The sequence below is a fragment of the Nematolebias whitei genome, chromosome 18, assembly GCF_014905685.2.
Source record: "Nematolebias whitei isolate Nwh7 chromosome 18, NemWhi1, whole genome shotgun sequence".
Lineage (NCBI taxonomy): Eukaryota > Metazoa > Chordata > Actinopteri > Cyprinodontiformes > Rivulidae > Nematolebias > Nematolebias whitei.
In genome coordinates, this window is record NC_056515.1 from 39,417,557 (window position 1) to 39,433,579 (window position 16,023).

Below are 16,023 nucleotides of genomic sequence, written 5' to 3' on the forward strand. Positions count from 1 at the left end.
ACCACGCTCCTCATATCTCAGACTGTCTTTTTACCCTCCTTATCTGAATATCTTTATGTCTTTCTGTGTCTATTTTACACATACACAAAAGAACAGCAATTGAACTCCTTTTTGTTTGCCGGCAGTACAGTCCAGACTTCTAAACATTTTGTAAAATTGGCAAAAGACCGAATGAAAACTATATTTATTTTTGTCTAGGTTTGACTGTAATTGAACTCTGGTGCAATCACTTTATCCTCCTCTTGAGGTCTGTTTGGTGCTTATATTTGTCTTTTTTAACAGGCTGGCTGTTAAAGGCTCGACAGGGTGGCTTTTTAGCTTGGAGGCTTGCCGCCCCATCCTCGTGTACAACAAATGTTTTCTCAGATGTTTGAAACACTTTGTGGTTCCTATCCGGGGACACTGAAGAACCTGATGACCTTCAGTGTCCAGCTGATGTAGACTAAAGCTGGTCAGGCTTGTTTTTATGATGGGAACAACTAGCATGCACACGTTCATTCTCTATCTGTAAAATTCACCTCTTAAATAGTAAAAATCAGCTGCTGTAGAAAGATTTAATAAAAATTAAACTTCTCTGCAGAAACCTCATTCTATTGGCCTCTTTTTCTTTTAATACATATTTTAATTTGTTGTGGTTGAAATTATCTAATTGTAAATAGATTTTTTTCCAAATTCAGAGTTATCAAAAACATCATCACTGAAGAGATCCCAGTTTTTTTGTATAAGAATATTTTTTGCAAATAGGTACATATTTTAAAAAGTATAAACGTTTCAAAAACATAACTGCATGTTTATATTTGTTAGTATCAACCCTAATCTGTTCTCTAAATAATAATTATTTTATTAACATTTCAGGGTAGAGTTTGACTGTTTATCCTCCGATTCCTAAACTTAAGACGAATTGGTTGGTACAGGGGACTATTTTCTCATGTTTTATTAGTTTATTTAGACAATGTTGGGATTAGATGTTACTATAAACAGAACCTTTATTTAACTCTTTGATTTATGAAATATGGCTAAATGAGTTCCACATCTGTCCAAACCAAACACGCCAAATACATTAAATAAAAATGAGCTGAACCATCTGAAGGAAGACATTACCGTTTTATTTAAGAGAATCGATTCCCCAGGTTTTCTGGAGATTTTAGAACATTTACTTTCAGCTGCTAATATTTTGTTTGGAGTTCATTCTGAGTTTTTGTAGTTACATTTCACACCACCTCCCACCACCGGAGGAAAAGATCTCAATAAATCTGTCGACCTCTATTACAGGAATCTTCTAACTTTGTATTTCTTTGTGTTTTCCTGGTGGAGGTAAGTTCACACGATGACCCTGACAAAGAAATTTGATCTGAAATTTCTTTCCTGCTTTAAAGCCGTTTTACGTCCATCCCATCACTGGAAACCATATATTGAGCTGATATATGTGAACGGGCACTTGGTTCATGTTGAGCAAACATTTTAGTCCATTCTCGTGGCAGAGATGAAAATGCTTGCCAACATATTTTAGTATAAAACATAAATCTCTTCCACTTCTTTGGCTCGAACCAACGCAGCCAAATGTGAGCCTGCTTATAACACCAAAACATTTGTGTTTATTCTGAAAACCTTCAAGGGTTTTATTGGTATTTTTGTCCGTATTGTGGTGTTTCTGAGTGAAATAATACTTATTCCATCATGCCAAGGTATTATTCTGAGGTCCGTGGTGATTCACCTTGCAATGATGTGCATCTGTTTTTTCTGTGTTCAACACCATCAAACATTCTCAGACTGTGGTTAGTAGAAATGATACCTTCATTCTAACCAAGACTGGTAAATATCTGTCTAACATCATGTGTTGAACTGTTTTCTGTTTACAGTTGAAAGTCGGTGTGTATGTGAGAAAGTCACCGCTGTTACATCAAAACATACTCTTTCAGTCTCTAAGGAAATCTAGATTTGAATCTTGATTGTAGCGGACGTGGAGGCGGTAGGGGTGAGGACAGAGTGAGGTGGAAGAGGATGACCAACTTTTGTAATCCCTGAAGAAGGAACAGCCCAATGAAGAAGTCAAAGATCACAGAATGGTCAACTTAAGAAAGTGATGGTCAAACTAACCTTTGAGCTTCTTGAGCGTTCCCAAAATTTAGCAAACTTTTCTTTTGTCTATAATCTTTACACTTGTCAAATAGTTTGTACATCAAATCGTAGGTGTTTCTGTCTTTATTCTCCCAGTCTGTCTCTCACTGCTAAGGAACGTGTGGTTTTCTCACAAATCCCCACAGACTGCAGAGTTCACGCACCCAGAGTCTCATTGGCTTTGGTCTTTTGAAAACTGGAATGGAACTCTTTTAAACTCGTCATATCTCCTTCGTAAACACTGAGAATGTGACGTCCAGAGTCTTCTGGTGGTTAAATATTTGTCAATACAACGCATAATTTACTGTTTGAGGCTTACTTTCTGATCTGCGTTTCTTTCCTGTTGTCAGCAAGCGAGACACAGGTGTGTGGTTTTCATGGTGGCCCTAATGAGCCTCTGACAACAGTTTTAATCTTTCTTTGGATCGAGGCGCTCATTACTCTTATTCTACAGTTTCTACGTGAAAATATCAACCACTGAAATGGAAGTTCTAACTTCCTGTTGCAATTTAAAGACGGTGATGCATGTTGGGAGTTTCTGGCTGTCTTCTTGTCGATGGGTTTTGAGCTCTCGTGATGAGTCTGAGGTGGTGTTTTCATGTAACAGCAGTGGCGTGTTTCTGTATGTGGATGATGACGATGTATACGAATAGTTTCGGTTGACCTCTGTGTAAATTTACTTGATTTGCTTTTTGTGTGTGTTTACGCAGGGTGGAGCCAGCTGGCCGCCATGCACTGCGTGATGCTGCCGGATCTCCTCGGCCTGGACAAGTACAGACCTCCTCTGCTGGAGATGCTGGCGAGGAGATGGCAGGACCGATGTCTGGAGGTACGCACAGCTTTGAGCCGAGTCCGCTTGTTGTTCCTCTCGCTCGTTCAAACCCGGGGAAACATCTGGTTCTTAAATTTGGCCAAAGACTGATGAACAAAAATGTGTGACATGTTTCAAAACATTTTAATTTTCCAACGTCAAATGTGAAAGGAATGTGGAAACCCAACAAAACTGCTCTTCTGAAACAAGTCTCTGCCATTATTGGGTGTTTTTATGCGTTTAGGTACGTGAAGCTGCCCAGGCTCTTCTTCTGGCTGAGTTACGAAGGATCGGCCAGTCGGGACGCAAAGATACCATCGACATGTGGGCTTCCTACCTGCCTCAGTATGTGGACACGGTCACCTCCCGTAAGTACAAAACACAATTTTCCACTTGCTTTGTGGCGACTGTTGCAAGGGAGGGGCAGTGACCAATTCTGAGCCATTACATACAGATGTAATGGCTCAGACTGAATGTGGGTATAAGTGCATGGATGCACTTTGCCAAAATGACAACCATTGTGTAAGAGGAGAGGGTTTGATTTGGTGGATGAACATATTAACTAGTTTCTGCTAATTAGCCCCAAGCAACAGAACAGCTACAAATGAACTTTTATTGTTTTTGGGTTTTTCATTTGCCAAGTTTTGACAGACTGGATCATTAATATGAACTTTTAATCCATTTTAATTGCAGTTTGAAGTTTCTCGTTGCGCTAATATTAGCATTTGCTTATTTTGATGAGTCCAGTTAGGATTTAGGGTCTTTTTGGTTGGACGGGGGAAAATGGAAAAGTTTCACGCAACCCTTTGGTTTGGTCCACGCAGCTTTTTTGAAAGTGGACCAAACTGCCTCGACAACGTCATGCCGTTACAACAGCGGCTCAATTGGGGCGGTATTTCACAAAACTAGTACTGATCATGAAGGAAAAATGCAGGAAGTCCAGTTAATCAGCTGGCCAGGACCGAAAACAGAACTATAGCAGAGAAACAAACTAAAGTATCAGTCCCATCATTCTGGTATTGACCCGACGCGATACCAACATTGGTTTGGATCCATCCATCCATTATCTTCCACTTGTTCCGAAGTCTGGTCGCATCTTGAGCAGGGAGGCCCAGACATCTCTTTCCACAGCCTCTTCCAGCTCTTCTGGGAGGACTCCAAGGCGTTCCCAGGCCAACCGAGAGACATGGTCTCTTCAGCATGTCCTGGATCTTCCCCGGGGTCTCCTCCCAGTTGGACATGCCCCAAGCACCTCCCTAGGGAGGCGTCATGGGAGCGAGCATCCTTACCAGATGCCCGAACCACCTCAACTGGCTCCTCTCAATGTGGAGGAGCATGGTTCTACTTCGAGTCTCTCCCGATTTTTGTTTTGATGATATTGATTGATACTGATTGGTCAGTCGGCACACTACAGCTTGTTGCTCTTTACGAGACAAATGCAGCTGTACCAAAGAAAACGACGGCGAACGAGAGCCTACGACGTGCTCATTGGATAGTCCGATCAGTGTCTCGAGAATCGAGCCCCACATTTTCAAAAGGACCAGAGCACCAAGTGGACTATCTGAGTCCAAGTCCTGCACCTGAACACAAGTTGTAGCTTGTCTTGGTGTAGAATGGAGGGCGGGGCCTGATCAGACCACACAAGTTGACCAACCAGAGCTGACCAGCCGTTTTAGGAGGGATTTGGTATTATTGTTGTTTTTAAAAGAAACTTGTTAAAGTGTGCAATAAATAAGGACCCACCTGATGAACAAGACTTCAAACCACGTTCGTGTTTCAGCTCTCGGTCTCCTCCTCAGAGGTTCGTTGGTTTGTTTGGGTCGAACCAGAGGAATCGGGAGTCGGTGCGACAGAGAGGCTCGCTGTGTTGTTTATCCGTCTGCCTCCGTCTCCCGGCCTGAATGTACTCCCCCGTGTCCCTCATCTGGCTATAGTTAGACCTGCTGATGGGAAGAAAGGTGAATCTCCACCTTCTTTTACTAGAAACGGCCTTCTAAAATGCTGCGCCCGTGTGTGTGTTCGGGAGTCGCGGTTGCTGAGGATGCTGGGAATTTCTCAGGGGAGCGGTTGCCATAGGAACGGGCACTGGTCAGTGTTGTGTTACCACAGCAATACCGCAGGCGGGGGAGGCGGAGGGGAGTGATGGACTGGTGACCTCGGGGGACGGGGGAGGATGGAGGAAGGGGGAAGGATGGAGATAGAGGGAGGTTAAAGGGTCACTGAATTTGATCTGTGCTGCACAGCAGAACTGGAACGGGCAGTAAGATGACTCCTGCTGGTCTTGGAAACCCTGAAATATCACGGAAAGGGGAGTTCTGAAGTCGGCCGGAGAACCTGAAGCTGTTCTGGGATCTGCGTCCGGTTTTAACAGAAGCTCAGCTTCAAATATAAAGAAGCCGGGACGATCGGGAAAATGCAAATGGAAAGACCAATGGTTTTATTTTAAGCTTGGTGCAGACAGAACACAAAAATTTATCATCTGTGTGTGCTTTGTCTGTCTGTTAGCAAAATATCTCATAAACCAGTAGATGAAATTAAGTCAGCTTCATTCAAGGCTGCCACAAATAATTGAGCGTAGCCGATATAAACATGGCTTTAAGTCTGTTTTAGATGTTGAGCTGAAACTGGATGTGGTAGTAGCTGAGAATCACCCCCAACACGTACTCTGAGCAAAAATATCCACTTTTTCAAGGGACCTGGCCATGAAGGCAGCAAGACATACAACAGAACAAAAACATAACAGTTCAACACAACCAAAACCTTTTCCAACGTTAGAGCAGCAAACATATTTAAAACGGTCACTTTGACCAAGAGGACCATTCTGTCACCCCCTTAAACTGTTCCGACTATTTATCTGTGACATTAACTCTTGGAGTCAACCTGTCTGTTAGTGAAATATCTCATGAACCATTGGACATATTTAATAAAACTTTTAGTAAATGATCAGTGGATGTACATCCACAAGTGTTAGGAGTCTATCTGATCCAAGATGCGTTAGTTTTCAGCTCTTTGAGAATCCCCTTGTTTAAGTTAAAGACTCATCGTTGGTCTTTTTTATGGATTTGGCTGAAGAAACTGGAACAAACGTGTCATCGTGACCGACTGTGGCCAGAAACAACCTAAAGACTCAAACTTGTTACGTTTGTTACACATCGCCACAACTTTGGTTCATCCCTTTGTGGCAAAGGTTAATCTTTGGTGCTATTCATAAAATGTGGACACCCCCCAATATGTTTGTTTTATTGTATGTTTGGTTTATAAGCAATAGTTTGATCTTTAGTCTGTACTTAAACTTGGGAGAGATCCAAAACCTCAGTCACACTTTATATGTAGTGGCACGTTTGCGCCACCAGAGGGCATCACTTGTGGTGAGTTAAATGTCTGTGAGGGTGCATAGAGAGAAGAAGAAAAACAAACTGAGGTATGGAAGCTGTGTGCCATGTGGTGAGGCAATAAAACCACCTGAAAATCACCGGATGTCCTCCTTCTTCTAATAAGTGCAACACCTTGAGTTTAGCCTTTCTTGTTGGCTGCCGTGGAGCGAAGAGGGCATGGGTAATTCCCTTTGTCTGTCCATCTTGGGAGCTGGATAAATAGAAAACTAAGTGAGGTACAGACTTCCATTTCCTCACGTGTCTTCATGTGAGCACAAGTTCACTAAGGTCTCTCTTGTAAATGAGTCCTCGTGGCTCAGTGGGACTAACCTGTTTGAATAACGGTTGAATGAACTATCGAAAATGGGGTTGACGCGTCAAGGCCACCATTGGCCACCCCCTGGCTCCTCCACTGCACCTGGTGGTGGATAAAACTGCTTCCTCCACTCGCCAGGATCCATCACTCTGCTCTGCCTCGGATAAACAAACAATAAAACACTGTTCTTTACAGGTGCACCTTAGGCTGACCACAATAAAAGGCCACTCTAAAATTCCAAAGATGGGCAAGGCCACCATTAGCTCCGCCCATTACACCTGGCGGAAGATAAAATTGCTCCCCCCCACATATACCTCTGCTATCTACACTTGACTATCTTGCACCTAAAACATTTAGGTTTAATTTCGTTCCCTGTTCAGTTCCTGTCCTGAAAAACACTCTTCTTTAAAACTACAAACTCACTGCTCACCCCCGGCGGCGTCGGGGACGTCTGCAGCGTACCGCTTGTTGCGTCTGAATGATTCAGAGGTTCGGCTTCAGCTCAGAGGCCTAACAAACAAAAAGTTGAAGCTACAAGAAGTGACGAAGCAGCCGAAGTCCAAAGAGAAACTTTGACGGACCTTCAGGACGTCTGGAGTGTCTCACAGTTGCACCGTCGGTCTGCTGCTAACCTCCTGGTGTCGGACACCTTTAAAGAGCCCGAATCGATTCCTGTTCACATTAAAGATGAAACCACGCATCGACACGTGGACAGACGATGGAGGAGGCGATAAGTCAGGCAGGAAAGAAATGGATAAACAAAAGGAGACGGGAGGAGGATGTCCCCGACAGCAGGCTGATGAGAGGAGGAACGGAGGTCTGACAGAAAATCCCAACCAAAGTGTCCGCTGCTGAGCGATCAAAGCAAACTGCTTCACACGTTCACAGTTTGACTCCTGAAGTACCGTGTGATCATGTGTGACTGTTCACTCGGCTCTTTGGGTTTTCACCAGCGCCACAGGTCCGGCTTTATTGTCTCCCAGAACATCTGTGCAGCAGCTTTAGGAATCGTTGCTCTCAGGATGCGAGCCGGCTCTGATTCAACGTCCTCCCCGGCTTCCAATCTGCTGCTTCGAGTCGGAAGCGGGTCACTAGACGCCGCGGTGGTGAAGGGGACGGCGCCGACAGGTGATTTTCTGTCTTCCTTTGAGGGACGGTAACGACTCGAGCTCCTTTTGTGCGGCAGCCTTTTAACACTTCCAGGAGCGCCGAAAGGTCGGCTCGGCCTCTCGCTGCGCCAGCGCCTCGGCTCCGTGACGTTTCCTCGCACCCGATGAAGAAACGCACACGGGCGGCTCCCGTCACAAACCCGGATCGTTTTCTGCCGAGGAGGACGAGAAAACTGCCGAGTGTCCGTTTGACGAGTCGACGTAGAAATGACGTCAAACTCACGAGACAAAGTTTCAAAACTCCAACAATAACAACTGAACAGGCAGAATAATAACAATAACTAACAATATTTATTAGTAAAGTGAGCGCTGAACAACTTTGCATTAGTTTAGGCTGAAACTGAATTATTAAAAGTAAAACAATCAGAGCATGGCTAAAATTAGCAAAATATGAAATAAACAAAACAGAAGCTAAATTGAATACCGGTACATAGCTATAAGCAAAAGAAATGCTAAAAGTTTTAACTGGGTAACAATTAGCTAAAAATGTATTTTAATCTAGCAAAACAGTAGCTTAAAGTGTATTTTAATCTAGCAAAACAGTAGCTAAAAGCAAACATTTGCTTAAGAGTAAACAAAAGCTATATTTTAAGATGGTAAAACACTAGCTAAAATGTGTAACTGTGTTATGATTAGCTAAAAAATGTTTTAAACTAGCAAAACAGTAGCTAAAAGCTATCCCTGACAACAAATGAGCCAAAAACTATATGTTCAGCTATTAAAGCAAAAGTTAAAAGCAAACATTTACTAAAGAGTAGCCAAAAGCTATATTTTAAGCAAGCTAAAATATTTTAAGCTAGCTAAAATATAATTAAGTAGCTAAAAAGTATGACTGTGTAATGATTAGCTAAAAATATGTTTTAAACTAGCAAAACAGTACAGCTAAAAGCTATACCTGACCAAAGATGAGCCAAAAACTATATTTTAATCTAGCAAAACAGTAGCTAAAAGCAAAAGTTTGCTAAAGAGTAGCCAAAAGCTATATGTTAAGCTAGCAAAACAGTAGCTAAAATGTATAACTGTGTAAGGATTAGCTAAAATGTTTTTAAACTTGCAACAGAAGATTTAAGCTATACGTGACTACAGATGAGCCAAAAGCTATGTGATAATCTAGCAAAACGGAGCTAAAAGCAAAAAATTGCTCAAGAGTAGCCAAAAACCATATGTTAAGCAAGCAAAACAGTAGATAAAAGCAAAAAAATTGCTAGAGATGCCAAAAGCTATATTTTAGAGTAGCAAATCAGTAGCTAAAAGGTGCAACTGTGTAATGATTAGTTTAAAAAAATTAAACTAAAAAACAGTAGCTAAAATATTTGTGACTATAGATGAGCCAAAAGCTATATTATAATCTAGCAAAACGGAGCTAAAAGCAAAAAATTGCTCAAGAGTAGCCAAAAACTATATGTTAAGCTAGCAAAAATGTAGCTAACAGCAAGAAATTAGCTAAAGAGTAGCCAAAAGTTATATTTAGTGATAGTAAAACAGTAGCTAAAAGCTATACGTGACTACATATGAGCCAAAAGTTATATTTTAAGCTAGCAAAACAGTAGCTAAAAGTCATAACTGTGTAAGAATTAGCTAAAAATGCATTTTAAACTATCAAAACTGTAGCTAAAAGCTATTCTTGACTAAAGATGAGCCAAAGCTATATTTTAATCTAGCAAATCAGTAACTAAAAGCAAAAACTTTCTAAAGAGTTGCCAAAAGCTAAATTTTAAACTAGTAAAACAGAAGCTAAAAGGTATAATTGTGTAATAATTGGCTAAACATATGTTTTAAACTAGTAAATCTAAAAGCTGTACTTGCTATGGAGGAGCTAAAAGCTATGTTTTGAACTACCAAAACAATTTAAAGTTAAAACTAATGGAACAGTAGCTAACGCTCAAATGAGCTAAAAAGTAGCTGAAAGCCATAACTGTCTAAAGAGTAGTTAAAAGCTATAGTTTATACAGGCCAAACTGTGGCTAAAACTAAATCAAGTATATTTTCCTAACAGACACGATCGTCTGCTGTTTGAGGCCGTGGGCATCAATTAGAACAACTGAAGACTTTTGCACAGAACCGCAGCTCCTTTAGAGCACCGTCAGTATGTACACGGTTTTTATTACCCGCCGCCTTAAACGGCAGGCGATACTGTAAACTGCCTGTCTCTGGGTGTGTTTTACTGTCTGTTAGCAAAATATCTCACAAATGACTGGATGGATTTTATTGAAACTTGCAGAATCGTTTGTCTTAAAGTAACTCGACGATCTCCAAGCTTCATCCAGACGGAGCGTGCCCTGCGTTAAAAAGAAGTGCACGTTTTAAACGGGAGCTGAAGGGAGGAGGAGGTGGAGGAGGAGGAGGAGGTGGTCCTGGAGGTTAACAAGGCATGCTGGGAGCTATGTGTCATGGCTGACATGACAAGCTTGACCTTGGAGCACGCCAACACGCCCCCACCCTCCCAATCCAACACCCGTCCTCCCCCTCCTCACCTCCTCCTCCCTCCTGCATCTCTATTTCACATCAGTCGTGTGCTTGGGGACATGGTTTGACGGCGTCTTCGTGTCCCGAGCATCGCTGGACGTCACGCTGCGGTCACAAGTTTCCATCCTCTCGTCCTGAACACCAACGTTCTTAATTTTAATATTTCAAGGGTTTGTTTGAACCTTTCTCTTCCCAGAGAGTTTACAACATACCACTTTAATGTTTTTATTTGTCCCGTCCGGGGGCATCAGCTCGAGGACCAGACGTCTCAGGACTCCAAGGTGGTCCCAGACCAGCTGAGAGGTCTTTCCAGCATGTCCTGGGTCTTCCCTGAGGTCTCGTCCCAGTTGGAAACGCCCAGAAAACCTCCCTGGAGAGGCGTCCAGGGTCCATCTCTGTCAAATACCTGAACCAACTCATGGTTTCCTCTGGATGTGGAGGAGCATCGGTTCTACTCCCAAGTCTCTTCTGGAGAACTGATCTTCTCACATGATCTCTAAGGAGAGTCCAGCTACCCTGAGGAGAAAACTCATTTAGACCTCCTGGATCCAGGATCTGGTTCTTTCAGTCGCTTCCTATAGTTCATGTCAATAGGTGAGGGTAGGAGCGTAGCTCCCTCTTCACCACATTGGACCGGCACAGAGTCCACAATACTGCGGACGCTGCACCAATCTGTCAATCTCAGGCTGCATTCTTCCCTCACTCGTGAACAAAATCCAGAGTTGCGTGAACTCCTTGACATCAGGAGGCACCTCACCCTCCCGACCCAGAGTGGACAGTCCCATCCTTTTCTGAGGGTCCATGGCCTCAGATTTGGAGATGGTGACTTCATTGTAGTCCTGTCGCGATAAACAATAAATCAATTAATCGCATGATAAATGAAAATTATCTACCTCATTTTCATTTATCAGCTTTATCATTTCTTCGTGTCTCTCTCTTTCTGAAGACACTGGATGAGAAAAGGCTCAACTCCGGTGTCTTCACTGACCCCTCCCTTTCTCTTTAAAATACTTTTAACGATCCAAAATCGCGTTTTTGGATCGTTAAAAGCAGCTAAGCTACGAGCTAAGCTACGAGCTAAGCTAACAGGTCGACCTCAGGGAAAAACCTCCGTCTTGCCGAAGCTCCAAAATTCACGTTTGAAGCCCGTGCCTTCGTGTAAAAAGTTGTTTTTCTCTGCAACAAGAAGCTGAGAACTTGTTTACTGATTTAAAAAATAAATATATTAAAAGTTTTGTGTGAAAAATGCTATGCTAAAGAGCTCAAACCACACCGAGCGTCGGCCATGTTGAGAACCGGAAAAAAGGAAGGAGAGACAGCCCATGTCACGTCAAGGGGCCTCCCTCCCGTTTTTCTTAAAGAGACACACTGCTCGCTCCCTCACTATCCATCCTTTGGTTCAAACAGTCTTATACTGCCATCCAGTGTTCAAAAAAGGTACTACACTCAAAAGTTAACCAACATTTCTTCTTAAATTTGACAATAATTACTAATTGATGTCAAATTTCAAACAATATTATCGTTTATCGCAATAATTTCTGAGACAATTAATCGCCCAGCAACATTTGTTATCGTGACAGGAATTACCTCATTGTGGATTTTTCTTTAATCCACAATGGACTACATCATTCAGTCGGTGTCAGATAATTCTGTACATTCACTTTTATTAATTGGTGCTGGATGTTTCAGGTCTTTTAAATGAGTCCTGTTAACGATCATCATCGTTTCATTGAACCATCATGTTTCTGATCCAGACCCAAAACTAGAGACAAGAGGAGATGTGGACCAATCTTTTTGTTGGTGGCCCTTACGCTGTAGAATGGCTTACCATTGAATCCATCCCCGGCCTGGATTTGATCCGGCGACCTTCTCGCTGAGTGGCTGCAGCTCTACTAACTGCGCCATCGTGCCACTCAAGTTGTACAACCTTTTCTGGAAAAAGAATGTTTCAAACAAATCATCAAAAGTCCAAAACAATGACATTCTTCATGAGGAGCTTCTCATGTCGCGTGTTCTGCCATGACGCTTCTGGTTTTGTTTATGTATCGACCCACGTTGGAGCTCCTCGGTGGTAAACACGCGCGTAATGACGCCGCCTCAGCGTTCGTTTTCAGTCCAAACGCCACGTTTTAATTAAGTCCAATTACGTTTTTATCGCTTTAATGTTCCAGACGGATAATCAACAGTGAGTGTGGGGGATTGGACGTGTGTCGGTGTGCGTGTGAAGTTGTGTTGTGCCGTGCGTGTGAGCGGCTCAGCCGGAACATGGAGCTCTGTGTTAACCAGGATTCATCAGTGTAATTACACGCGGCGCCATTAGACTTTCTTTGTGTCGGTTTAAGGAACGCAGCTGTATGAACTGTTCGATGTCCATTTCTACAGAAAACACGCGTGTGTGTGTCTTTGTAATTACGTGCGCTGATTTCCCAGAGATTAGACCAGCCCGACTGTTACCTTTAGCCTCTCCGTTAATTAGAGCATTATCGTTAATTAGCCCCAGCCCCTAATGAAAAGACACTTAATTGGCAATACAAAGATGATTCTCCCATTAACTCACCGGACAACGAGGAGGCCCAGTGAACGTTGATTAGCGGTTTAACCGTTAGCCTTCTAATGAGGGCTGACAGAACCACAGCGCACAGGATCGTCCCGCAGACTCTTCACATCAGCCGAACTGATCGTCTGAATGTTCATGAAGCATTCGCTCCACTGTGACCCATTTTTATTCCGTACGTTTTTCAGCTCCATTCTCATCCCCCAGTTTTCAGCTGTTTCAGCAAACCATGAATCAAAACGTTCTGCTCGTTCAGGACAATCCTGATATGAGTTTTGTTATTGGTGCAGCTTTAGCTTTTTGAAATATTTAGCCTTTTCTACTGTTTTTTCTCATAGAAAATGAATTGAGCTCATTTTACATCCTTCAAATCTTTAGATGTGTTTACAACCTTTTACTGCTCCTTTCACATTTTTGTTCTGCGTCTGCTTCCTTCAGCTTGAGCATGCATCAGGATATTCCTTCAGCTGCTTTCTGCTAATTTAAACTTTTTTCAGCTCAATGGGATTAACCTGTAGAAATAAAGGTTGAATGAAAAATTTAGCTCTTTTTATGTAAATTTGAGCTTTTTCAGCTAATTTCATCTCTTTCTACTTTCTTCTTGTATGTTAAGCTTCTTTCTGTCTTTTCAGCTACTTTTCAGCTATTGTTTGCTAATTTCAGCTTTTTTTCTAATTCCCCAGTTTTTCAGCAAGTTCTTCTGCAATAAGCATTCACACTGCATTTTTGCGGAAAAGCAATTTCTCTAAATTTATTATTTTCTTTCCTCAGCTGGGACGTCCACTGAGCCCTCCCCTCAGGCTCCGCCCCCTCCCGAGGCTCAGCCAATAGAAACGAAGGCTCCGGAGGAGGAGATGGACGTCACTGATGATGACATCACAGCAGGTAGGAACATAAAAAAGGGTCTTAATTACAAATATTTGTTAGTAAAATAACGTGTACCCTCCTCCTGAAGTCCTGAGCTTTTGTTTGGTGTGCACTTTTATTATCGCCTGGCTATTTTCAAACATTAAAGACATTAAAATGTGGTTCCAGTACAATTAGAATTGAAAATATTAAATATAAATACCTTTTTATAGTATAATTATTACTTTTAGCTTTTGTAAAGCATGTTGCTACTTTTCGCTTCTAGTTATAATTGCATGAACTTCTCGTTCGTATCAGTTTTAGCTGACTCTTTGCACCTTTAGCTGTTTCTTTTGCTGCTTTAAACTAATCCTGCTTTTTGAGCTTTCAGCCAGCGATGGGATACTTTTAGCTTTTTGTTACGTTCTGCTACATTTAGCATTTTGCTAACATTAGCTTCCTTTAGCTTTTAGCTAATGTTTTGCCACCGTTACCTAGCCATTAGCTACATTTAGCTTGAGCTGACTGAGCTCGATGTCATCTCTCCTGCTTGTGTTTCAGTAAAACTGTTCAGCATGTTTTTAAGTCCTCTGTATCTCCCCTTCATCACCCGAGGTGAGGGGGTTCACGCCCTCAGCCATGGAGGTCACAGGTCAAAGGTCAAGCTGACCCCCACCTCTCCGTGTCATTAGCCTCGTTGTGATTTGGTTAGCTGAAACACCGAGCTCCCTCTAATCTAATGCTCCGGTCCTGCGGGGTCGCGGGGGTCAGCTTACATTTCTCCTCTGAGGAGGTAAATGTTCTGAGCTGCGGCTCCGGTTCTGTCCGAGGGTTCTGTGGACCTCAGGACCAGCTGCTGTGGGAGATGATTCTTCTGTCGCAGGTTGAAGCTGCGCTCTGAGCGTTCATCTGCGCAGGAATGTGTTTCTTTACCGTTTCAAAACGCCGTGCAAATCAGCTGAGAGCCGAAGACTTGAGTCATTTGCATAAAAGAGCTAAAGCTAAAATTAGCTAAATTATCAAGAAACGCTATAAAACACATAACTGAGAGCAAAAGTAAAACCATGCCTAAAAGATAACCTTTCTTAAACAGTAGCTAAAAGCTAAAATTGGTAAAACTGTACATAGAAAAGACCGAAGATAACAAATAATTTGGTAAAATAGTAGCTAAAATCAAGACTTTTCCACAGTAGCTTAAAGTTAAACTTGGCAACAAAAAAAAAAAGGCTAAAAGCTCATAAAATAAAATAAAGTGAAACAATATAGCTAAACCATAGCTAAAAGTGGCAAATCGTATCAAAGCCATAGTTAGCAAAACTGTAGCTAAAATCAAATTTTAGTAAAATGGTAGCTAAAGTCAAAATAATTTCCTACAGTAGCTTGAAGTTAAACTTGGCAAAAAGTAGCTAAGGCTCAAAATATAAAACGGTAGCTAAAATACAATGTGAAACAACAAATAAAATATAGCTAAAAGCTAAAAGTAAAAAATCGTATTGAAAAGCCAAAGTTAGCTAAACTGTAGCTAATAGGAAACATTTGTTTAACCATCAATAAAAACATTTTTGCTAAATGGTAGCTAAAAGCTAAAAGTAGCAAATTGTACCTAAAAGCTAATAAAAAATAAATAAAAAGTGTTGAATCATTTCATCTGGACCAGTTTCTTGAAGGGAGAAACGTTTCCTCTTCCATCCAGAAGACTAACACTGGCTCTAAAAGTTGAACAAGTTAATGAAGACTCGGCTGTAAAAAGCAAAGCTATAGTGAAAAAGCAAACTTAGCTAAATGTAGCTAAACGTAATAAAATAGCTGAAGTGTATTTTGAAGAAGAGTTTATTTTAAAGGAACTGAAGAAGACTCCATGTGTTTCTACGGGGGAAATCTCGGGTTAAGTTAAATAAATCGGTGTCGGGTCAGCTTGACCCAAGGGCAGCAGGAGGGTTCCTGGATATTCTTGACATTGAGCTCAACGTAAACCGTTCTTCTGATTCATCAGGAGCGGAGGAGGATGAACCTTTTGGTTCCGTCTCCTCTGGACTCGTCTACAGTTTGTTTGTGGTTTCTCGTGTGGACCCCCCACCCACCCCGCCCCCGCACTCTAATTGAAGGCCTCGGCTCCCGCTGAGCGCAGATAGCTCCTCTGTCTTAAGACGGTAAAATACACTTAACCTTCAGATGGACTCGGCCGGTTGGAAGGGCAGCCGCCGTTTCAGAACTCAAATCTTTTTTCTTTATCAACTTAATTGTGTTTTCAATTATTTCTCCAGATTTTCTGTCTCCTGACATTTGCTGTAAGGACACCCCCCCCCCACCCATGTTGTCTTTGTTTTACCGGAGGTTTTGCTCCTCTCTCAGGATCCAGAGCTGAATTT

The 16,023-nt window shown here is 42.1% G+C and overlaps 1 protein-coding gene across 1 annotated transcript in view; it reads left to right on the plus strand.

Annotated features, from left to right (window-relative positions):
• LOC119425103 (WD repeat-containing protein 7) overlaps positions 1-16,023 on the plus strand; it is a 92,552-nt gene that overhangs the window by 35,910 nt on the left and 40,619 nt on the right. Inside the window, exons 19-21 of the mRNA XM_037692627.1 lie at positions 2,829-2,947; positions 3,174-3,297; positions 13,580-13,693. Of these exons, the coding sequence (XP_037548555.1) occupies positions 2,829-2,947; positions 3,174-3,297; positions 13,580-13,693 (357 nt within the window). The remainder of the gene's footprint in view (positions 1-2,828; positions 2,948-3,173; positions 3,298-13,579; positions 13,694-16,023) is intronic.